The 25927-nt window shown below is 39.7% G+C and overlaps 1 protein-coding gene across 2 annotated transcripts in view; it reads right to left on the bottom strand.

Annotated features, from left to right (window-relative positions):
- The window catches only part of PGR (progesterone receptor), an 81890-nt gene extending 67467 nt beyond the window's left edge, over positions 1 to 14423 (bottom strand). For both annotated transcript variants that reach the window (XM_036745314.1, XM_036745315.1), the window contains exons 1-2: positions 12772 to 14423; positions 11180 to 11331 (exon numbers count right to left, since the gene is read on the bottom strand). In XM_036745314.1, the coding sequence (XP_036601209.1) occupies positions 11180 to 11331; positions 12772 to 14423 (1804 nt within the window). The remainder of the gene's footprint in view (positions 1 to 11179; positions 11332 to 12771) is intronic.
- Positions 14424 to 25927: the final 11504 nt, after the last annotated feature.

The raw sequence follows: 25927 nt of genomic DNA, 5'->3' as shown, positions 1-25927 counted from the left end.
AACCAGACTGGCTTTCTTGTTGTACTTCACACAAGGCATTCTATTTCCTGGTCTCCATTCTTTTACATAAAGTAGGAATGCATTCCCTCCTCATCTATGCTTAGAATCCTTAGCTTCTTTCAGTGCTCAGCTTAAGCTCTACCTCCTGTTAGGCCTTTCCTGTTCTGACCCCTGACCCTTGTTCCTGCTAAAGCTTCTCCTCACTCCCACTTGTATTTATTTTGTACATACTTTGTGTGATGTGGGTGTGTATTGTTTTGCCAGATAGAACGCAAACTCCTGGATGACCAGTATTGTTTCATTTTTGTGTTTAAACCCCATAGCTTACTTCAGTTATTAAACACAGGGAATGCTTAATAAATGTTTGCTGAATGATTTACTGTAGTGGAGAAGATAGCTTTGGAGTCAGAAGATCTGGGTTCAAGTCCTTCATCTGACATGTAATGTCTATGTGACCACTGACCACCTTAGGCAACTATCTAAGATTATAAGTTATGGATGCCTAGCTACGCTGTTGGTAGGGAGTTTCCATACTTGAAATTCTACACACCAATAAGATCACAGAATCGGATAAAAACAATAACTGGTGGTTTTAGTTTGGCTTGGAGTTTCTCCAATGGATATCTCCATATTTAGTTTCCTATTTTAAAATATTCCTCGTTCTATAAGTAGATTCATATCATCATCCACTAAGGTTCTACTCTAAAGCTTCGTTTGGTGTAGAGGTGACCCATGACTCTTGAAGGCTATTCCAGTAAAGCACAAGCGTTGGTGGGTTCAACTGAGTTGAAGAGATTGAAATATGATTCCAACAACAAACTACTGGTTAAGTTCAGAAAGGCTCCTTCATCACCAGGTTGGCTGTAGGGTGATAAAATCTTGGCCTACAGATATTCAGAAAGGCCATCTATCAAGTTAGAGAGGGGTTGTAAGTTTTCTTGATGGGGAGAATACCCTAAAATAGGAGAAAACATGAAGTATCAGCAGCAATCTTTCAGAAGCATGTTGATAGTAAGTTAAAATCTATACAAAAAATTTCAGAATGGCCGTCACTGGATAATATCTTCTAATTCATATGTGTACCCATTCATTTGATCCATATTTATTACCTAAATTTGTGATGAATTATGCTAGGCCTAAAGGAATTGTGCTGTTGAGGAAAAAGCACTAATGTTGGAGGTTGATGACAACTTTGATTTACAGATTTGGTACTAATTTGATGATGTTCAGTCATTTCATTCATGTCCAACTCTTTGTGACCCCATTTGGGGTTTTCTTGGCAAAGATACTGGAATGGTTTGCCATTTCCTTCTCTGACTCATTTCGCAGATAAAGAAACAGAGGTAAACAGGGTTACGTGACTTGCCCAGGATCACATACTAGTAAGCACCTGAGGCTGAATTTGAGCTTGGTTTTCCCTGATTCCTGGCCTGGTGTTCCAACCACTGGGTCACTTAGCTGCCCATAGCTAGTACTAATTAATTAGCAGCATGCTTCTGGGCAAATAACTTTAACCTCCTTGTACCTCAATTCTATCACCTAAAAAATGGGAATGATGATACTGTACTGTCTACCTCAAAAAATCATTGTGGGGAAAGAGATTATAAATGAGTCACAATTGTGAGAATAGTGTTTTGCAAACATGTTATTTAAAATCTAATACTGAATCACTAAAAAAATGTAATAAAAATTGCAGAAGAGCTTTAGTAAGGTTATCAGAAACCAGCCTGAATCTCTTGATTTAGACATGTTACTCATGTATATTATAGAAAGCATTTACTTTGAGACATAAACCTAAGTAGTGTCTCTGAAATATCTCAAGCAATTAGTAGTTCTTAAAAATTTTAACTTAAAAAAGGCTGAGTAGAGTTATATCATAGTTAATATACTGAATATACAATTTTATAACTCTCTAATTACTTCATGTTTCCAAGTCTTATCTCCCAAAGATACAAGAGATTCCTCAAGGGTTAAGGAAAAGATATAAAATTTTCAAAATCCTTCACAATACCTAGTACAGTGATATAATTCGAATCAAATTATTTTGAATTTAGCTCACCTGAATAACCTCAGAAATCCTTTCAAATCTGATTTTATCACAAAGAATTTTAAGTAGCTGACCACCAGATTTTGAGCTGAAAGAGTTCTTATTAGGACCATAAGATCATAAACTAGCTGGAAAGGACTTTAAAGGCCATGTGAGCTTCAAAGGAGAATAAGTTACTTGCCTGTGGTCAATATATATACTAAGTGTCAGAACTGGGTTTTGCAGGTATTCCAACTCTAAATTTTGGGCTTCTTCTACTATGCCAACCACATTAGACAAAAGAGAAATCATATTTTACACAAAGAAATTATGAAAAATAACTGAGAGTAAGACAAAAATTGGTGGTTTATAGCTAAGGATCATTCTTGGCCTTTTTTGAGGGGGGCATAGGATAAGAATTTATCCAGTTAATATAGAATATAAGGTATAAATTATATTGACCTCAGAAATCTATCAATTAATAAATTGCACATGTATTTATTAAATATTATTTACCGAAAATTATATTAGTTATAGTGACAACAAAAGTCACAAATGTTTTCTTCCACTTTTATATGATCTTCCACTGAGAAATGTTTAATTACTAAATGTTACAAAGATATACTTTTGTGAAATGCTTTATACATTTATTTTCTTAAAATACTACCTACTTTATATTTTAACTTGAACACAAACACATTTCGTGGATATTCATTAAGAGTTTGACTTTACTGTTGAGAAGTATGAAGGAAAAATTTAAACTTCTCTATGGCAAGAAAACTATAATGCTAATAAATTATCAGCAATGAGAAGATGAGAGCCCTTAGAGCATTTCAATAAACCACCCCACTTATTCCAACTGATTCTTGTATGATGTGAATTACATGTTCTTTACCATCTTGGTGGCACTCCTCTAGATGCCTTCCAGTTTTAAAAAGTCCTTAAAATGTGGCTTCAAGAACTGGAGAAAATACTGACAGATATGAAGTGACCAGGATAAAATATAGGAGTACTAACCCCTGATTATTCCAGGACATTATGCCTGTCTTAATGGTCTTGGCTATCATATCATATTGTTGACTTACACTGAAGTTGATGTTCAGTAACATCTGCAGATCTTTTTCAGCTAAACTGTTGCTTATAATGCCCTGCCACCCCCCACCTGTCTTGTCCTTGTGAATTTTTCATTCTGACCAGTTCTTTTTGGATCCTGCTTTCTCCACCAACATGACACAGTGGATAGAGTTGTTAGACTTGGTTCTTGGATCCTGCCTTAGAAAGTTACTAGCTGCATGACCTGAGACAAGTCTCAATTTCTTTCAGCCTTAATTTTCCCATCTGTAAAATAGAGATATAATAGCTGTAGCATTTACACCATTGAATCATTGTAAGGTTCAAATCAGATACTATTATTCCTCATTCTTCTTATCTTTACGATATCATTATTGTTATAAGCATCGTTAGCTAATTTTCTTCCTAGTTTTGTGTCATCTAAAAACTTGATAAGCATATCACTTATGCCTTATCCAAGGCATCAGCAGAAATGTTAAACAATACAGGGCCCAGCACAAATGCCTGAAGTGCTCCACTGGCCTCCTTCCAGGTGGACAGCAAACCATTATATCACATTTTGGGTATAGCCACTCAACCAGTTTTGAAACCACTGAATTATACTATTGTCTAGTCTAAATCTCTTCATCTTTGCAAGAGTAACATGAGTAACTGCCAAATACTTGCTAAAATATAAGTTAACCATGTCTCTACTGCATTCCCCTGACCTATCAATCCAACATCCTTGACAAAAAAAGTAATGAGGTTTGCTAACATGACATGTTCTTGATGAATCCATGCTAGCTTTTTATGATTACCCTTTCCTTTTCTAGATGTCAACTAACCATCTCTCTAATGCTGTTCTAGAATTTTGCTAGGAATTGAAGTCAAGATCATTGATTTATACCTGGAAGAATCCATTCCTTAACCCCATGCTTTTTGAAAAAAATTAGGACATCTGCCTTGTTATGTGGTACTTCTACCACTCCCCAGGAGCTTTCTAAGACAACTAGCAAGAATTAAGCAATCACATCTCTTAGCTCTTTCAGTCTGCAAGGACAGAGCTGATTGGAACCAGGTAACTTGAACAAATCAAGAGCATCTAGATGCTCTCTTACCATTTTCTTATTCATCTTGGGTATTAACTCTCTATTAGTTATGTGTTTTGTCTTTTCAATTCAAACACCACTATAACCTTGACAAAGGAAACAGAACCATATTAAGAATTGCGACAGTATTGTCTTAATTATAATTATTCTATCACTAGACAATATAGGAAACAAAAGCCTCAACTCTTTTGTTTTGTTCTTTGCTTTCTTCATTGGCCTCAGTTTTATAAATCCATATTGCATTTTTGCATTAACCTTCTATTACTTGCCTTTATGTGGAAGCTGGATGTTTGTCACTGACAAAATTAGTGAAATTAACGAGGAATGATAAAGTCAGGGAGAAAGATAATAAGCTCAGTTTTAGACATGTTAAATCGAAGATATCTGAAGGGACATACAGGTGAAGCTTTGTGAGCAATGTGGACATGTTGAGCTAAGAGGTGAGATTAGGGCTAAATTTTTGGGAGTCATCTAACTAATTATAGGAGTTGAAGCCATGGAAGTTATGAGATTGCCCAGGGAAAGAGAATAAAGAAGCATAAGAATAAAACTTGGGGAAAACGATCCTTAGGCGTTAGGAAGTAGATGATGAGTCAATAGAAAGGAGAGAGTAAGAACTGTCCCAGAGGCAAAAGGATACTCAGGAAAATGTAATTATTCTGAATCCAAGAGAGGAGAAAGGATATGGTTGCCATGGTTGCCGAGGTTGTTCAACAGAACGATAGGCTGCAGAAAGGTTAAGGAAGATGAGGACTGAAAAAAAGTTATTGGATTTAGTTTTGTGATGTTTGGAAGTAGTTTCAGAAGCGTTAAACAGAAGCCAGATTGCATGAGATTGTGGAGAATGTAGGTGTCAAGAAAGTGAAGGTATTGGGCACAGAAAATTTTTTTCAAGAAGTTTGGCAGTAGAAGGGAAAGAGATAGGACAATATCTAGATAGAGGTAAAATGTTCAAGGGTAGTCTTTTTAAAGTTAAAAGAAAGGTTATTTTTAGTATTAAGTAGATCTGAGGATATTTGTAGGTAGATGAGAAGCTGGTGGAGAAGGAAAGATTGAAGATAGAAAGAGGAAATGAGTGTAAGAACAAGGTCCAGAAGGAGGGAAGAGGGAAATCAATCAACGGTACAGTTAAAGGGATTAGTCTTGGTGAAGAACAGACATACTTCTTTTGTGACCACTAGGAAGTAGGAAAAATTAGTTGCTGATGATGGATTTTGTGGGAAAGAGGAATGGAGTTGAGGGAACTCATGTTGAATATATTTGATCTTATACCAGTACCTTCAAGTCAAGTCAATGAACATTTATTAAGTGCCTACTGTGTGCCAGTTATGGTGCTAAGTACTGTGAATATAAAGAAAGGGAAAAAAACAGCCCCTGCTCTCAAGGAGCTCAAAGTCTAATAATAACAACCTTCAAACACAGTAAGACTCTATCTCCTCTTCTTTGAGAGCAAGCAACTGAGAGGACTCCATTTGAGACAAAAATCTGTAAAGGTACCTTAGCAAGATTGGTGGGGCATGTTATTCTACAACTTTCTCCCTACTTTGTACTTCTTTTAAGGCAGGAAAATTTCTACCTTTTGCTTCTCTAAACCCCAGGATCCATAAAAGCTATCTGCCTATACCAAATCTCCACTCACCTGTTATCTCTCCCTTTACTTTCATCCCTATTCCTAGCTGGTTCAGTCCTACCTCTAACCAACCTCTACACTTTTCTATCTTGTTTATCCAGTGTGCTCTCTGAAACCACTTCTCTACTTTTAACAAATTTCCCATTATTATCTTAGATACTTTTCTCTCACCATGCTTCTATTTTCAGGTGATTACTGAATTTGCCTCTCATCTAATCACTATATATCCCTTGGCTCACTTTCAAATAAATATTGGCTACTCCTTTCATTCTCCTTGAAACATACATGGCCAGTATTAGGATTTGGGGTTTTTGTTGCTCTTTGATATTTCCAAACTCTCACCGCACCACACTTATTCACCAAGAAAATTTTCCTTGAATTTTATTCCATTTGAATGTATCATCCTGTCCAGATCCTTGTAACTATGATCTACTGCCTTCCAGTTCACCTTCCCACCTTCCATACAGTAACTGGTTCATAATTCTTTTCTCCACCCCCAAACTCTGCTCTCATTCATGATGACTTCATGGTTGGCATTGTTCACTATTTGAAGTTCATCACCCTGAACTCCTATGAGCTCTATTTGTGGTCCCTTCAGCCACCCACTTAAGTGGTCTTCCATCTTAGTCCTCGTGATAATCTAACATTGTTTCATCTACAAGAACAATCACAGAATCACAGGATTTCAGAGTTAGAAGTGACCTCACTGGTTATCTAGTACCTTAATCCTCACCTTTAACTTTAACCCAAAGGCTTATAAAATTTCCTATAGAATAGAATCCACTATTTTCCAAGGAAGTTTATTCCACTTTTGGATAGCTCTAATTATATAGATGGAGGGTGGGGCCTAGTTAGGAAGACTTATTTCCATAATTTTCAATCTGGCCTCACATAGTCAGATTCTAGGCAAATCACTTAACCCTGTTTGCCTCAGTTCCTCATCTGAAAAATGGGCTTGATAAGGAAATGACAAATCACTCCAGCACCTTTGCCAAGAAAATGCCAAAATGGGGTCATGAAGAGTTGGACACGACTGAAAATAACTGAACAAAAATTATACAGATGTTCAAGTCTGAATTTGCCTCTTGACTATCTTGAACCATGAAACTGAAATCTATTTATTCAGAGAAAATGTCCTTACCTCTCTCTCTGATTGATTTATACCTTTTTTGGTGTTCACTAAAAGCTGTGATCCTTCAATTCTTTTCTGTTTTCCTAGTTCATAACTCCTGCTCTATCTTTCATAATATTCACCTAATATAAATTAAACAGGTCAAGTTACTGTCTTCTACTTTCAGAGCCATCTCTTTTGTTAGTCCTTCCCTTTTCATGCTCTGCCAGTCTTCAACAAAGTGTGCCATCCTTTGCATTCACCTTTTCTTTCCCTATTCTGAAGCCATTGAACATTGTTGAAGAACGTTATAAAATCATGTGGCCCAGGGCCACTGAAAGTTTTAGTGTTTCACTGAAATCCTTTTATACTTCTTTGACTCCCTAGCACTGGCTCAACCAGTATTTTTCCTCAAGGTTTACCTGATGCCTCCAGTTAATGCTTTTATCCTCTTCAAATTACTCTACTTATTGATGTATCTATGAATATGTTTTCTTCCCCCATCCATAACCCCTAGAAAATAAACTCCTTGGGGTTGGAAAAATTTTCTTTTGTTTGTATATCCACAGAGAACACTATGGAATAGAAGGATAGATTGCTGAGCTTGAAGAGAGGAAACCAGAGGGTCAAATGGGCAAGTCACTTAACCTACATGTGCAACTACCTAGGAATTCTCCTAAATGACAGCCTGGTTGAATCAGAGGCATTCATGCACTATATCTCTAAATGCTGATGAAATCAAAGATATTTTATCTATTTCTCCAGTACCTAGCACAGAGTGCCTTACACAAAGACAGAACTTAATAAATTTTTAATTGAATTGAATCAAAGTCTAACTCTAGCCTGTCTGCTTCCTCTCATCATGACTTTGTATCCTTCTTTCCTGAAAAAACTGAGGTTATTCACTGTGAGCTCCCTCATCATTCCTTCTTCAAAACTCATTTAATGGTTTCCACTGCCTATGCTCTGGCTCTGTCCCTCATGCCTGGAATGCATGCCCACTTCATCACTGCTTTTTATTATTCCTGGCTGCCTGCAGGACTCAGCTCAAATACTACCTTCTGCTGCAGATCTTTCCTGGTTCCTTCCAGCTGCTACTACCTTTACTCCACTAAGTTTTTTTTCTATCTATTCTGTATGCTTCTTCACAGGTCATCTCCCCTATTAGAATATAAATTCCTTAAGGACAAGGATTATCTTGTTTGTTTGTTTGTTTTGCTTTGTATCCCCAGGATTAGCAGTGTCTGGAATATAGAAATAACTTAACAAATACTTGTTGATTGACTGATTCTACTCGTTCAATTATCATTTCTTGGCAGATGACTCCTAAATCTCTATATATAGTACTCATCTTTCTCTTAAATTCCGGTTCTGCTACTTCAACTTCCTGTTTAATGTTTACAACTGGATATCTCAATGGAATCTCAAATTCAACATCTATCTCATCCTCTCTCCCTCTAATTTACCCCCTTTCTCATCTTCCCTTTTTTTGTTGTATGGTATCACCAAACTCCCATCCATTTATTAATGTATGCATCCACTCAACAAGCATTTATTAAGTATCAGTTATGGTCCATGTAGTGTTCCAGGTACCAAGGATTATGCTAGGACAAGTCACCCAAGTTCAAACACCAATTATCCTTGACAGTTTTCTCTTGCTTATCCTGCATATCCATTGCCAATTCCTTCTGATTACACCTCAGAATTATCTCTCCACTTCCAATGCCACCACCCTGACTATATTTTAGGCCTTTACCACATCTTTCTTGGACTACTATAATACCCTCTTAACTGGTCTCCTTCTCTCCATTCTCTCTCTTCTATCTAGGAAAGTTTGTTTGTTTCTTTTTTCATACTGTCATCAAGGATACACTTGATGCATGTATAGGACACTCACTCAAGGGTTAGTCTTTATCTTTCACGTATTCCCAACATGAATTTTCCACTCTAGCCAGATTAATTCCCTTCACAGTCCCCTGAACACATGTGGCTCAGCCTATCACGGTTGCTCATGATATGCTTAGCCTTAAAAGCCATCTTCTATTCTTTGTTTTTTCCATCTAAATTCTGACTATTTCTCAATGCAATTTCTGTGAGATTCTGTACCACATAATTATTAAATGTTTCACATATAGATGTTTTCATAGAATCATAGATGATCTCTACAGTCTGTTCCTGTTATAGATCTATGATCTTCCTGTTGTACATCTATGACCTTAAGATTCATAAGAGATTGACAGCCATTGAAGGTTTTCAAACAGGGGAATCATTTGATCAAAGTTGTACAGTAGGAAGATTAACCTGACATTGTACGTAAAATGTATTGGGGGGAAAGACTAGAGGTGGATTAAGGAGTATGATTTTATTTTGGCCTCAGTCAATACAGTTTTATGACTTTTTTTTAACAACATATGGATACTGAAAATGGGAATAGAGAAAATGGGATATAACCCAGGATTAGGGTGACTGATCTGATTAAGTTTAGGAATGAACAAAGGCAAGAGTATAAGTATATAAATAATAGAACAAGAAGGTTAAAAATGACAGAAAAGGAAGGGAAAGACAAGGAAAGCAGGAATGAAAGGTAAGATGAATGAAAATATACAGGCAATACCTAAATTAACATCAATTGAAAATTATACTTCAAACTTTTCAGATACTCTTACTTCTCAATAAGCATCGTCTTCCACTGATGATTATTTTATAAAGGGGGTGGATACCTCCAGACACTTTAATAATTAATTTGAGACTTTTATTCATCAAGAAAGTTGAGAAAAATATTGCTAAAATTCCAAGAGAATCTAACCTATAAGTGCACTTGGAAAAGTTGAGAAATAATGGTAAATTAGCATAAGTGAATGAGTTCTCATACAAGTATTTCTTTGTTAAATTTTTATAAATATTATTAATGTGGAGTACCAATTGAAGGGCTTTCTAGTACTTGGTCATTGTTATTTTCAAAGGTGCTTTCTTATATCTGCAGAAATACCTCACAGCTTAGAATTACATAATTAAACATTTTCTAAAAAATACTTAAATATTACATGAATATTGATAAATATTTCTCAATTCTACACAACATCAAATATTCAATTCTTGTTTGGCATCCACAGTGTACTTTTTTAATTAAATGCATTTTAAAAAGTCATTAGACCTCTGGGAAGAAATATCTTTCAAACCCATTTGAAAGCATCAAGAAGTTACCACATTCTACTTCCCTCTTTTCATGAAGTCTTTAGACCTGAGATTCCTGAATTCAAAAAAAAAAAAAAAAAGGAGCGCCCTGAGATCAGAAACCAATGGAACAGAACTCTTAGGGATCAATAACTCTCTTGTGCTATCTGACTTAAGAGTCACTCCATTCCTTTGTGGAGATTCCAAGATTGGGTATGAGCAGATAAAAAAAAGGTTTTATTGCTGTAGATGTTGTTAGCTGCAAAAAAAATCTAATTTTTAAATATAAATGTGTTTGGTTGTCTAGAGCACAAGTGTAAAGTGAACTTAAAGGTCTATTTGAGAATTTTATGTTATATTGTCAAAGTAACTAGTTCAATGAACTTGAACTTTTTAAGTCCACCACTACAAAACAAATAGCACATGTTACTTATAGTAAAAGAACTCCATTAATGGCATCTCTTCACAAGGTATCCAAATTTGTCTTAATTTGAATTAATATGCTTAAAATTACAGCAAAGGAAAGTACATTAACATCTGCATTTTAAAAAGGAAACAATTTTCAAGGTGTTCAAAAATAGAATTTTATTGTGCAAATGTCACTGAACAGGACAGTACATTAATGTAGTGAAAAAGCAAACTATAAAATAATTGATGAAGTCCAACTTAGCAATTAATATTTTATCTTATTTATAAAATATTGCATAGCATAGCATCCCATTAGCTCATTAATTTTTTTTCTATTCATCAGAGATTTAATTTTAAGCACTTAACAGGAAAAATATGAATTGAATAAAGAAGTTTCCTTTGAATTGCTAAAATTAAATTATAATTAGTAATAATTCTACCAGCACAATAATGCCTCATATACAATATTTAAAGTATCAGTTAAGAGGCCTTAAAGGTACATAACATTTACTAGGTCCTATTTTTAAGTGGCAAAGACTAAATGTCCCAGAGGTACACACAATATTTTAAACTAGATTTTATCTTCTTAGAGGCAAGTATAACAAGAAGTTTGAAATGAATAGAACGACTCCATTTACATTAGTATAATAACTAAATGTAAACATTCCTACCTTCCATTGCCCTTTTAAAGAACACCTTACAGCTTCCACAGGTAAGGACTCCATAGTGACAACCAGAAGCTTCATCCCCACAGATTAAACAAATCTTCTGAGGTAATGATTCAAAACCATATTGAGGACTCTGGCTGGCTTCTGTATCTGGCCTTTGAATTAAATAAAAAATATGCTGACATCTTCAATATTCAACAATGAACTCTTTTTTTTAAACCATGAATTCAGCGTTAATTTTAAAAAACAAAACATTGATTTGGAATGATTCCAAATCAAAATTTAAGTAATTTAAAATGTACTGATGAACAGTTTCAAATTTTCTTTTCTTTATAAACTTTATAAATAGACTATTCATTTATAACATTCTTCACAGGCACAAACTTTTTAGCCAGACTCAGTAGCACCAAGTTATGTCAACAAATGACTGAAGACATGTTGCCTGGGAAGAGCAATGTCCATAGCAAAAATGAATTATTTCCTAGTAAACTTTGAAGTTAGAAGCTGTCAACCGAAATGCTAGCCTTTTTTTAATGACAGTAAAAATACTTTTTTTTCGGTCTAAATTAAAGAGTTCTTTGAAATGTGTTCTTTCCTTTACCCCTGTAGCAACTAGATGTTTACCTACGGAATACTTAAAGGAAAAGACAAATAGACTTTACTATGTACACACTTCACCTAACCAAGTAACTGATATAAAAATAGATAAAAAGGTATTGTTTTTAATCAAGCCCACCACTTTCAGGGCTCGTATAACAGAATCTTCGTGGTTTTGTTTGACAAGTATAAATATGCGACTAGTTGTCTTTTCTGAGGCAGCATGAGGGTATAGCAGCGCATTAAATGCCATGCAAAAAGCCTGATGCAAAGTTTTATCTTTAAGAAAGGTAGTTTTACTTTTTAAGATCCGTTGGAAACTAAGTGCTCCTTTAGCGTAAGATTTTTCTGCTTTCGTTTCTGATGTGCTGCTCTTCACGCCACACTAACTTGATTCTAAGTGGAAACGGAAAAACTCCCAAGTTTAAAACAACAACGAAAACGACAGCCCTCGCCATTTCTCTTTTTTCCTTCAAATCCCTCTAGCCGCTTCCGCCCCTCGCCACTCAGATTTGACCCAGCGAGGATGACGAGGCACATTTTTCAAGGGCGGTGTTGGCCCGCAGGTTCTAGCTGAGCTCCCAAGTTTTACCAAGGGCTTTCGAGGCCCCAGGTAACCCTCAGCGCCTTCCCGGTGGCTAACCTCCGAACGCCAGGTGGGGAGAAAGGGAAGGTGGGAAGTAGAAAAAAGGGGAAAAAAATGTAATCTCTTCCCTCCCTCCTCCAAGCGTATCCTCCGGAACAGCTCCTACACCCTCTCTTGTAATATGATAAGGCGCGCCTTGATAAGGCGCGAGGCGCGAGGCGCAACCATCACGACGGTTATCTCCGAACGCTATGTGGAACCACAGAATTCCATCCCTACCCTCCTACCAACCCCGCTCCTCCGCTCCCGAGCTTTCGCCCTCTTCCCCCTCCCCTGCGGGGACCCGGATTCTAGGACGTTACGGCAGGCAGGCTCCCAGCCCCCTAGCCCGCACCTCCTCTGCCCCACTCACCTCAGGTAGTTCAGATACGGGGGGTAGACCTGCGGCAAGCCCTCCTTCAGAACTGCTGCCTGGTAGCCCAGCTGCGGGAGCCCGTTCAGTTGGTAGAGGGCTGAGGGAGAGCCGGCGGCGGCGGCCGAGGCCGAGGTGGAGGGCAGGCTGTCCCGCGGCAGGAGGCAGCCGACTCCGCTCGGCCCTTTGCAGTGCAGGGGCCCAAAGGGGCTGGGCTGAGGCGGCGCCGACTCGGCTTTGTAAAGGATGCACTCGAGGGTGGAGAGCGAGGCTGCGGCGGCTGCGGATGAGGAGGAGGACGACGAAGAGGAGGAGGACGAGGAGGAAGCGCTGGCTGGGGCTGTCAAGTCCCCGGGTCTGGACGACAGCGCCCGCGGCGGGGGCGGGGGCGGCGGCGGCGGCGGCGGAGGCTGCAGCTGGAGTCCCAGCGCGTAGTCTGGGCCGACAGCCGGGTTGGGGCCGGGCACCAGGTAAGAGTGCGGGGAGCGGGCTGCGCGGTCCCCACCTTCCTCCTCCTCCTTGATCTTCAGCGTCTGCGGCTGGAAGTCTCCGTACAGCGCGTAGGCGTCGTCCTTGGGCTCCGCGTCCGGCTGGAAGGCGCAGTCCGGGAAGTCGCCCCCAGCTCCCGGGGTGGACGAAGAAGCGGGCGAGTCCCGGGGCTGCGTGAAGGCTCCGGAGCCGCCCTCGTAGCCTTCTACCTCCAGCAGGTGCCGGGTGCGAGCCGCCAGGAAGGCTGGGTTGATCGGGAGGACGGGCAGGTGGATGAAGTCCATCAGCGAGGTGGCCAGCGGGGAGCGCCCCGGGGCCGTCGACGGCTCCTGTTCGGCCGCTGGGCCGGCTCTGGGCGCTGAGAAGCGGGGATCGTCCCTAGGTACCGGGGGGACGCCTCCCGCGGGCGGCAGGGTCGGGGCCGTGGCCACCGCCGCCCCAGCGCCGCCGCTTGCTAAGGCCCTGGACCTGCCCTTGGGGAGGTGCCCCGCCGAGCTCTCGGGCCCATCCTCGGCCCGCGGCGGCTTAGCGGCTACGTCGGGCCACTGGGGGCTGGCGGCCAGCAGCGGCCGGGACAGAGGCGGTCCCCCCGGCGGGACCTTGTGCGAGGCCGCAGCACCTGAGACTTCTCCCTCCTTGGCCGGCAGCCGGTTCATGAGCGGCGGCAGCGCCCCCTGGGATGAGGGGGCGGCCCCAGGGTCTTCAGGGAGCTCTGTGCCAAAGAGGCACCAGGGGGTGGCGACGCAGGCGGGGGGGCTGGCGTGACCGTGTCCTGGCCCCGGGGGCGCCAGCAGCGTGTCCAGGACACTGTCCAGCAGCCCGCTGTCCTTATCTGCGGGTCGGACGCTGCCAGTTCTTCCTCCTCCGCCTCCTCCACCTGATCCTGCTCCTACTACGGGATACGCGCCGTCCACCTCGGGCAGCGCCTGCTCTCCTTCCCCCTTCCCGTCCGGCGGTTCCTCTTCGTCGCTGCTTCTGGTGAAGAGTAATCCGTCCAGGGATATGGGGAGCGCCGTGACCACAGGAGAGGTTTCCGAGTTCTGGACGGATTGAAAAGGGTCGGGGTCCGGTTGATCCAAAAGGGGGGATTGAACATCGGAGGTGGAAGGTGCACCATCCACCACGTGGGAAGTCCGGGGATCCTTTGCCTTCAGCTCTGTCATGACGACCGGGATACCCCCTCCTCTCCTCCGCCCTCGTCCGCAGGGAGGAGGGAATAGAGAAGAGAAGGGGGGGGGGGGGGGGCAGAGATGTCTGAGAGGAAGGGGAGGGAAAAAAAAAAGCTCACTTTGGTTAAGCCCAGGGGATGGTCAATCTTCTAGGCTTAAAAAGGGCGGAAGCTGGTCACTCTTTACACTGATCCTCCATCCTCTGTGAAGGGGTGGAGGCTGGATGTTTTTCCCAGGTTTGTAGATTAGGGGGGTAGGGGTGGACGGAGAAAGTGATTGTGGGGATATCTTTTTGTTAATGTCGTTCCAGCGGAGAGAACTCAGGCGGCTTCTCTTTTTGCCATTAGGAGTTCTAGCGCGATTGGTAGACTCACAACTCTAGCACTGAGACTGGGCAAATAGTTAGACTCTCGGAGGAGGTCTCACTTCCTCGGCTGCAAAGCTCAGCCAAACCCAAGCCACTGAACCTAAGATAGGACTCCTTCCCTTTCTCCCAGCTTCGTTTTGTGCGTCAAGTCCTCGTGCGAGTCAAATCTGGGTGCAGCACGATAGCGTGGAGGACTTAAAGAAATATTCGCCTCCGCCCCCTCAATGTCTGCTAGGTGCTCCTTTTTTCCGCCCCGACTGAATTAAGAGGAGAAGATACTTCCCAGTTTTAAACTCGGAGGAGCCGCAGTCTTTGCAGCTCCTGCTTATCGTCCAACCCCTTAGGTTGAATAAGCAGGAGCTTCGCTGAATTGTGTTCGGTGCTCCTTAGTTGAAATCCCTCTTAACACCACAGAGTGACTGGAGTATATGCTGTCCTGCACTGGAGTCCTCCCACACTGGGTAGAAAGAAGCTGGAATCCTATCAACCTGGAGTAGCTCCAGTCTTTGGATCGATTTGCTACCACCCGTCTCCCTCTGTTTGGCCCCGCCTAAGGCCCTTCCCTCCGGCCAATTATGAGAGAGCTCACTGTCTCTACATTCGTACCCAGACATCTCCCAGAGGCTGGGAAACGAAGTATTATCTTCACCCAGAGAAGTCGGATGAGCAAGTTACAATGTGTAAAAAATAGAATCTTTACAGATGTCTGGTCAGATGTGCTGACAAATAATTTCCCCTTTCCTTACAAATCATAAGAAGAATACTATTAGATACAACGAATTCTCTTGAATCTCATAAATTGTACCACTATGACATAGACACAAATAGTTGCAATTTATAGAGTAATATGTTAGGAATTTAAAGTACTGGACAGAAAACTCTATTAGTGTTCTTAATTGACGGCTCATTGTCTTAAAATTTAAAAATAATTTTCTTTCCTAACCACACCAAAGTTTCTATAAAGCCGGACCATTTCCAGATCTCCTTTATTTGGAGCAGCATGGTATCCTCTCCCTAATGCTCATTCTCCGTGCAACGGGAGAAGAGGAAAAGGAAGTGGCAGTGGAATTTGGAAGTGGAAGCCAAATAATGGTATCTTCTCTCTTAGCCCCTGTTTCCTCCTTTGTAATATTGGGAGTATAACACAAACTATTGATAGCAAAGGGGAGAATTGTTAACTATAAAGCAATGTATGTGCAAGGAGTCGTTATTTGTCACTGTAATTTTACACAAGAAGTTTAAATTCTAGTCGTCATACTTCTGTTTTTCTGTCTCTAATGCATTCCAATTTCAGTCTCTACTTTCAGGAAATTTTGTCTTTATGTCCAATCCATGCTTGGCTATGGGAGTCATCCTGGGCTTTTCTCTTTGCCTTGCCCCAAAAATCCACTCAGCTGTCAAGTTCTGTTCCCTCTACTTCCATTATCTGTTTTTCATCTCCCCTTTTGCTCCACTCACATATGTTATAGTAGAAGTCCTTTTCATCTTTTGACTGGATTGTATTACAATAACTTCCTAATTGGATTCCAAACATTTGGTCTCTTCCTCTCAATCCTTCCTCCATATAGCTGCTTGGTTGACCTCAGTACAGATGTGACTATGTCACTCTCCAGTTATTGCCTCTCCCCTCCAGGATAAAATATAAACTCCTATTGTTTGGCTGTTAAAGCCATTGGTGATCTGGATGCAACCTTCCTTTCCAGATTTATTTACTTCATGCACTCAACTTTACAACCAAACTGGCCTCCCTGCAAATGACATTCTATTTCTCCACGCTGATTCTCTGTGCAGGCTATCATCTATATCTGGCTAACATTTAAGACCTCTGCTGGGCCCCAGGAACTGGAACACTACGCCAAACTGTCTCTAAGTTCATGTCATTTTATAATTTGAAAATACTTTAGCGATCAAGCAATACAACCTCCTCATTTTTTAGTATGTGAATTAACAGGAAGATCCAGAAAGGTAAAGTGACTCCCAAAAGATGTAAATGACACTCAACAAGTTAATAGCAAAGCAGGGACTAGACTACTTTCTATCTATCAAAAGTACTAAAGCACTAAAGTACTAACTATCAAAAATGAGGCACAGATTCTTTGTCCAACAAATAGTATAGTGGCAGCATTGTTTTATATTCAATTGTATATAATGATGTTCTTAATGTTTTAAAAATCCATACCACTATACTCTCATGTAGATGACATGAATTTTTTCTGACACCTAGAGGTAATTTCCATTCCTTTATCCATGTTTTCAAATAGGCTTAAAAGTTTTTTCTTAATTATATCAATTTATCAGTCTTGAGCACCTATAACTGCTGGGTATTTTAGAGAATATAAAGAGTCCTGGCCTCAAAGAGTTTAAGGAAGGAAACAAGCATTTATTAAATATCTACTGTGTTCCAGGTACTGTGCTAAGAGCTTTATAAATATCTCATTTGATATCTTCACCACAACCCTGGAAGATAGGTACCTCATTGAGGAAACTGAGGCAAGCAGAAGTTAAATGACTTGCCCAGGGTCACACAGCTAGTATCTGATTTGAACTCAGGTCTGCCTGACTCCAGGCCTAGCACTCATCTTCTGTGATGCCTAGTGGCTTCTAGTTAACAGTCTGATGGGGTTAAGGGGGAGCAAAGACATATAGATGAATAACTGTAATAATACAAGGTAGAATGAGGTAGATGCCACAAGAAGAGGATTACTTAAACAAGTAAGTGGCAGAACCAGTACTAGAATTTAAGATCTGGGCTTCCAGATCAAGTCTTCTTTCCACCATACCACACAACCTTTCTTTGCATTTGGAAAAACTCATCAAGACATTATTAAATGAATCAACAATGTTGAAAATAGTCCCTATGAGGCAAGGCTAAAGAAGCCATGCTTGTTTAGAATGGGGACCAAAAATGTAAAAGGAATTATTAATGTCTTTGTGTACATGTGTACATGTGTACATGTGAGTTTAAAGTGAGATAATCATGTCTTCAAATAGATGAGTAATAACCATGGAGGAAGAATAGTCTTGTTCTGTAGTGCTCTATTGACTAAAATTAGGATCAATGGTTAACAGTTACTGGAAGGAAGATCTTGACTCAATATAACAATACTTTGTAGCAACTGGAGCTGATGAGAGTAATAGTCTGCATGTAAGATGGCAAGCTCCTTATCATTGGAGGTATTCAAGAAGAGTCAGAACTCAGGGGTACCACAGAAGAAATTCCTGTATTGAGAAACTGTTCATGCATTTGGAGGAAGCCTGTATTCAAAAAATTATATGAATTTGTGACAATGGCAATGTATGCTACTCAAAGAATTACTTATATCAGACCTTTCCAATGTAATCAAAGGCATAAGTGAACATTGATGGTATTGCAATTATCTTGATTGAATGTATGAAAAAAAGCATTAAGCTCTTCATGTGTTTAATAAATATGCAAATATGTGCAAATACTGTAACAAGTACCAGGTATACAAATACAAAAGCAAAACAGTCCTTCGAATATAAGACAATACATATAGGGTAGTAGTGAACTGGAAGAGATAGTTTGCTTTGGGAAATTAGAGAAATGGAGTGAGTACAGCCCAATGAGGAGTAGATTGAAATAAATGACTTTTGTAGTGAAAAAGGCAGAATTAGTTTTTTATGGCTCCAGAACTGGAATTTGTGGTGTGGAAAGGGCAATGGTTCTAGGGGAAGAAAGCCTGGGGTAGAGTGAAGCACAACTGGACTTCTCCTCAGATATAATGGGCCAGTGAAGCACAACTAAGACAGAGTTCCAGGCAACTAATCAGTTGTCTGGAAGTTGACCTAGGAGGAAAGGCAGGTAAAAGTGGTTGGTAACTATAATCAGTACATGAGCACCCACTTCGAGGAATACCAGCTAAAAAGAAATTATGAAAGATTTGTAGTATCACTAATTAATAATGTAATCACTCAGTAAATCAATCATAATTTGAGTATATGTTGACAATGATGTAAAGCAGAAGTGTTAAACTTCCCTGCAGGCCAGAGTTAGATTAAAATGTAATTGGGAAATACTTAACAAAATAAATAAAAATATAACATAATGTTCATTGGTGGTTTTCTAAATCATTATGTGGACAGCAGAGGTCTAGTTTCCATTTGAGTTTGACAGCACTGAAATAAAGCATAGGAAAACAGAATTTAAAATTAGAAGAGACTTTAGAGATCATTCAGTTCAAACCTTTAATGGCTTTAGCGACTTGCCCGAGATCACACAGTATTAGTAAAACTATGATGTGAATCCTGGTCTTCTGACTCCAAATCCAGTATAGATATGGATAGATATGACACATAGGATGAAAACTGCTCTAAAACCTTTGCAACAGTCCCAAAGATATATTTTCTAATATGTTTCTAGATTGCACATTGACATATTCCTTGACATATATTCTAGGGCGCAGGGTTTATGTGTGTTGTTATTCTAGGACTCATTTAGTTCTTTTTTTTCCCAAGGCATTAATAAGGTAAAATTAAATTGAAAAGTTGCTATTTTGCACCTACTTTATACTAAGTGTATTTTACTTTTGAATATATTGTTGGTTGAGCAAGTATATTGGTTAATATCCGCAAACTGCTTTTCGTATGGAACACAAACTGTATGTGACTTTTATTTTGATTATATCTTTGAAGCAAATGAACACAAAAGTGCAGAGACAGAAGGAGAAATAATGGAACAAATTTAAAAACAGAACAAGATCAAAGGGTGTAAGTTTGACTTGGTAAACAAAGGAAGCTCTTAGAAATTGTTTTATATAGATAATTTATACATTTATTCAGTTAAAATAAGAATATTGCACATGGATATAATTTTAAAAAATTTAAATTTAAATCTTTTTTTAAGATTGATTTATTTATTTTTAGTTTTCAACATTCATTTCCACAAGATTTTGAGTTACAAATCTTCTTCCCATCTCTCCCTTTCCCCCACCCCAAGATGGCATGTATTCTGATTGCCCCTTTCCCCAGTCTGCCCTCCCTTCTATCAACCCCCCCCAACCTTCTTTCCCCTTTCTTGTAGGGCAAGATAGATTTCTATACTGCATTTCTTGTATATCTTATTTCCCAGTTGCATGTAAGAAAACAGTTTTTAATATTTTTTTTAGAACTTTGAGTTCCAAATTCTCTCCCTTCTTCCCTCCCCACCACCCTCCCCCCTTGAGAAGGGAAGCAATTCAATATAGGTTATACATGCACAAATAAGTAAGCACAGCTAGGAGAATAATTTATACTGTGATATCATTATACAGATATATAATTTTGGAAGACTTTAGAACTCTGATCAACAAAATGACAGACCACATATCCAAAAGAATGAAGATTTTTTAAAAAGGCCACTCACCTCCTGACAGGGAGATAATGAACTTAAAGTGCAGATATGGCCAATGTAGGAATTTTGTTTTGCTGGATTATGTAACTATAGATTAAAAGCTTTATTTTCCAGAATTTGCTCAATTTTTCATTTCCTTTGTAGCTGTCCATTTCATTCTTTTTATGGCATAATAATAATCTGTTACATTCGTATGCTATAATTTATTTACAACAGGATTCTCTAAAGTTTCTAATTTATGGCTATCCCAAAAATTTCTATAAATGCATTTATACATATAGTTCCCCCTATTTTTTGATTTCTTGGAGGATATAGGCCCAGTATCTGGGTCAAAGGTTTTGTACACTTAGAAGCTTTGGGGGCATAGGTCCAAATTCCACAGTGGCTCATCTAATTAACACCTCCAGCAATAGTGCACTAGTGACCAATCTTCTCACTGCCACTCCCTCATTTATAAATAATTTCCCTCTTTTAGGGTCTGATAGGTATGAAGTAGAACCTCAAAGTTGCTTTGAATTCATTTCTCTAATTACTGGTGACTTATATTTTTTCATGTTTGTTTCATTTCTTCCTTTGAAAACTTCCTATTCATATCTATTGACCATTTGTCAGCTGAAGGATGATTTTGTTTTCTAAATTTGAATCAGTTCCATATATATTTTGGATAAGAGATCTCTAACAGAAATTTTTCACAGAATTTTTTCCCCAGTTACCAATTTCATCTGATTTTGACCATAGCTGTTAATAATAGTAGCTAACATTTATATCATGTGTATCATGTGCCAGGTGCTGTGCTAAACGCTTTACAAATATCTCATTTGATCCTCACAATAACTTTAGGAGATAGGTGCTTTTATTAACCCCATTTTTTCAGTTGAAGAAACTGAGACAAACAGGGTAATACAGTTAGGAGGGGTCTCAGGTAGAATTTAACTCAGATCTTCCTGACCCCAGGCCCAGGACTCTCTCCACTATGCCACCTAGCTAATACATTATATTTGTTTGTGCAAAACCTTTTAAAAATTATATCATGAGAGCTGTTCATTTTGTGTGATCTCATCACTTGCTTAATTGTGAACTCTTCCTCATCTATAGATCCAAAAGATAATGTCTTCCTTGCTCCTCTAAATTTTTAAATAATGTTCAGTCATGTCTGACTCTCCATGCCCCATTTGGGGTTTTCTTGGCAGAGATACTGGAGTGGTTTGCCATTTCCTTCTCCAGCTCATTTTACAGATGAGACAACTAAGGCAAACAGGGTTAACTGACTTGCCCAGAGTCACACAGCTAGTAAATGTCTGAGGCCAGATCTGAACTCACAAAGAGGAGTCTTTCTGACTCCAGGCCTGGCAGTCTGTCCACTGTGCCACCTAGCTGTCCTTTTTATAATGTGGCCTTGTATATCTTGGTCATGTATTCATGTGGAACTTATACTGGTACAGGGTGTGAGGTATTGGCTGGAGGAGAAAAAAAATCCTATAAAACTAAGCCTAAAGATCAAAGTAAGTAACTGGATATTCAATAAAAGGGAGGAATTCAAGTTATTCCTTCAAAAAAGAGCAAGAGACTGAATATGCAATGGACAAAATGGCAGGGAGTTAAATTCTGTTAGATAGTAATAAAGATTATAGAAATCAAACATTTGTTTTCTTATGTATAGGCCTAGAAGAGGTCATGAATGTGAGTGGGACATGAATTTATGCTTGTTTGATTTTCTTTAATAAAAAGTAAATTCAACATTGAGTGGCTACGAAAAGGCAAAACCAGCCTCAATGAATTAAAGAATCTTAGGAGTAAAAGATATAAAAGTAGAAAGTAAATATTTCAAGGAAAAAATTCTCATTTTATTATGAATACCATACATGATAATATAATTCAAAGGAATACCTTTTCATTGGGAAGAAGACAGGGTGAATCACAGAGCACCAGGTAATTATTTGTGGGGACTCAAAAGGAGAGGTGGATGAGAGGATTGACATTTCCTTCCATTTTTGTGGTAGGAGAGTAAGGACCGAAATAGAGGAGCAGTTCCCAGGGGGAGGAATAGAAGATAGATATAGTGAGCTAAATGAGAACAATCAGGTAACAGTATGAATCAAAACATGAGGGCAGATATCAAAGGATATAGAGTTCACAGATGTTTAATGGGAAGATTCCTTAGAAGCCATCTAGTTAAACACCATTTTAAAGATGAGAACTTGAGGTCAAGTGACTTGACAAAACAAGTATCTGAGAAAGACTTTGAGCCTATCTACATAATTCTCAAGTTCAGCATTCTGTGTCAACCTTTCATGGTACAAAGGTCCTACAATGAATCTCAATTCTACCTCATAGATGACCAAGAATCTGGGAAAGTATAACTTAGGGAAGTTAGATCAGATGTTCATAAGTTCAAAGGGACAGTTGCCCAACATCAAAAGGAAGTGACAAGATCTGCTCCTGCTTCCCCTTCTCCCCCCAGTAGGAATAGTTCTTACTGCACCCTATAATTAGAACTGCATCAATAATTGGTGCTTTTGGGACTAGATTCCAGAGAATCCTAGATGATGTAAGGCATAAGGAAGATGATGGAAAGAAAGGGACATTACGAATTAGTATCATACTACAATGGGAAACCAGCCATGATGGTGAAGTGGGTGGAAGCAGTAAGGCCAAGGTCTCCCCACAACTGCTCTAAAAATAAGACCAAACCTGAGTAGTGGTTGGGAAATGCAAAGAGAAATCACCATTTGTCAAAAAATTCAGCCCATAGGCAAAACACCAAAGCAGGAATTGTGAAATAGGTGGGCCATGGTGCTCATACTCTAACCTTAACAGGAGCTCAGATTTAACTCCAGGATAAGCCAACAGCTCTGTTGTTCAGAACTTGCAGAATTGTCTAGCTAGCTGATGGGCCAGGGATAGCAATCGGCTACTGGAGCTTCACCCAAGAATAAGTCTCAAGTTATATTGCCTAGTCCCAGACATATCTGGAACCTTGAAAGTCCAGGAGGGCAATGATCAAACTAGCTTGTGTCTTTGTGCAGACTACACAGTGCCTGCTGAAAGTTTGTAGCCCTCTTGCTTGAGCCACTCCTGTGATTTTTATAAAGAACACAACATTCAACATAGTAGCTTGACCCCAAATAATACAGAGCAAGATCATACAAGGCCTTAGCATTCCTTCCAAAATTGTGTAGAATCTGATCCTAGAGCAAAGTCTTATGGGAAGTAAGACTAGAAGAATGAATTTAGAACACACACGCACACACACACACACACACACACACACACACAATAATGAAGAGCTTTTATGGTACCAGGGGTACCCAAGACCATACCCAGAAAAAGAAAATAACTGTAAAACACCTACAAATAAAACCTCAAAAAACTTGGCTATAAAATCAATTAGAATTTTTAGAAGAAATGGAGCAAATTTTTTTTTAAAAAATTTAAAGTGATGTTATGATACTAGACGAAAGAATCAAAAAAGAAATGAGAGTTTTGGAGGAGACTTGAAAGAATAATTAAGTGCTTAGTTCAAGTCCAAACTTTACCCAAATATTCTTCCACCAAAAATAGTTAATGATTCTATGAGACAAAAATATTAAATATTAAAGTCAAATTATTGAAAAATTGAAGAAAATGTGAAGTATCTTTTTTTTTGCAGGGGACTTGGCAGGGCAATTGGGGTTAAATGACTTGCCCAAGGTCACACAGCTAGTAAGTGTGTCAAGTGTCTGAGGCCAGATTTGAACTCAGGTCCACCTGACTCCAGGGCCAGTGCTCTACACACTGTGCCACCTAGCTGCCCTTTGAAGTATCTTATTAAAAGCAGCTGATCTAGAAAACTGATCAAGGAGGGATAATTTAAGAATCATTCAACTACCTAAAAACCATGACCACCCTCCCAAAAATATACCAGAAATATTGCCCAGATATCTCAAGAAATCAGTAGAAGAATCTGTCCTGACCATTTAAACCAGAGGACAAAGTGAAAATAGAATCCACCAATCACCTCCTTAAAGAAACCTCAAAATAAAAATCCAAGTATCATTGTAACCAACATATAAAACTCCCAGTTCAAAAGAAAAATGTTTCAAAGAGCCAGAAATAAAGGAGCTGGTCAGGATTATACAAAATTTAACTACTACTTTTAAGGAGCAGAAGGCATGGAATACAATTTTCTAGCAAGCAAATGGTATAGCTTACAACCAAAAATAACTTAGCCAGCAAAACTAAAGAAAAATGCGGACCTTTAATAAAATTGAGAATTGCAAGAATTATAGACAAAAAGGCCAGAGCTGAGTAGAAACTTTGAAATGTATATATGAAGATGGAGAGAAAGCTAAAAAGGTGAATATGAGGAATAAGAAGCATGAGGTTTTTCTGCCATTTTGCATTTCTTTTCACATTATAAGCATTTCGTTTTTCCTTCTCCCTCTCTCCCATGTGTTTGTTGGGAGGTGGGAAGGAAAATTGCTTGTTGACTGAAAAATACAATTTTAAAAAGAAACAGGAGGGAATATGTAGAGGGGAGAAGGGAGAATAAGAGATTCAGTGGGGAATTAGTCATAAAACAAACTCTAGGTTGGGGGGGCAGTGATTCATAAGAGGAGTTTAAAAGAAAGGAAGCATAACCACTTTTGATTTAGATCTAGGTGAGGTAAAGAAGGTCAGAGAAGCAGAAGATTGCATTAAACTTAGAGCACTGATGCAGAACACAATTGTCTTTCACTACTCTCTTCTTAATGTGGGATGGGGATCAAAGAAAGGCAAAAGTATAAAAGAAAGGTATAGAGGAAGTTCAGGGGCAGAGCCAAGATGGTGCTGTGAAAGGAGGGAACCACTGGAGCTCTCTCACAAATTCTGTCAGATATATCTAAAAAAGTGAATCTGAGCAGATTTGAGAGAGAAGCCACTAGTAGACTAGTAGCAGGGGCATGGGGCATGCAGAACGGCACTAGACCACACCAACCAGGAGCAGCAGAGAAGCCCAGCAAGTGCGCCAGTCTGGGAGAGAGCTGGGTAAGCGAAAAGCAGGAACAGGAGTAGGCCCAGGGCAGAAGTACCAGCTATGGTGCAATTGAGTCCCAGGTGTCTCAGCCTAGGACTGGGAGTCTGTCAGAGCTACTAGGAGACACCAGCGCAGAGCCTTCAGCCATGGGAGCAGCTACCCCAGAGGCCTCCAGCCCACACACAGTCTAAAGGTTTGAAACTCACCTTCTTGAACTTCCAGGAGCCATGATGGCCAGGTAAATTGGCTCTCCCTTCCTTCCTCACCCAGAGAATATCACCTTGGGAGATATGTGAAATAGAGGAGCCAGAAGTAGGACTTCAGTAGCCTTTTAGCGAGGGAAATTGGGGAGAGGGCCCTTCTTATGGTGGCGGAAGGAGACTAGTGCAGGAAGAGAGGTATCCTAGCAAGCCCCATCTCAGCGGAACAAGGAGAGTTACTGATTCCCAGGGGAGTGGAGCTAGCAAACTTCAACACCAGGACCCCAGGCATGCCTTTGCATAGCCAGGGGGAGTGGCAGACACCAGCACAGACAACAGCTGAGACTACCTATGCTATTGAGCAGTCCTGGGGAAGAGGAGACTTCTAGCAATCAGACCATCCCTCCCCCACACCTCACAAAACCAGAGGCCATAGCACACAAAGCCAGTGAGCAGGGCCACAGTTCCCAACACCAGAAGCTTCCCTGAGCCCCAGAAGTAGAGATCCACTTTAAAAGCTGGGGCAGGGGTGAGGTGGGGTGGAAACACCATGAAAAAGCATACTAAAAAGCCCAAGACTATTGA

The sequence above is a fragment of the Trichosurus vulpecula genome, chromosome 2 (genome assembly GCF_011100635.1).
Source record: "Trichosurus vulpecula isolate mTriVul1 chromosome 2, mTriVul1.pri, whole genome shotgun sequence".
NCBI classification, from domain to species: Eukaryota; Metazoa; Chordata; class Mammalia; order Diprotodontia; family Phalangeridae; genus Trichosurus; species Trichosurus vulpecula.
The sequence above is the reverse complement of the archived record's forward strand: the minus strand, read 5'-3'. Positions and strand labels throughout refer to the sequence as shown.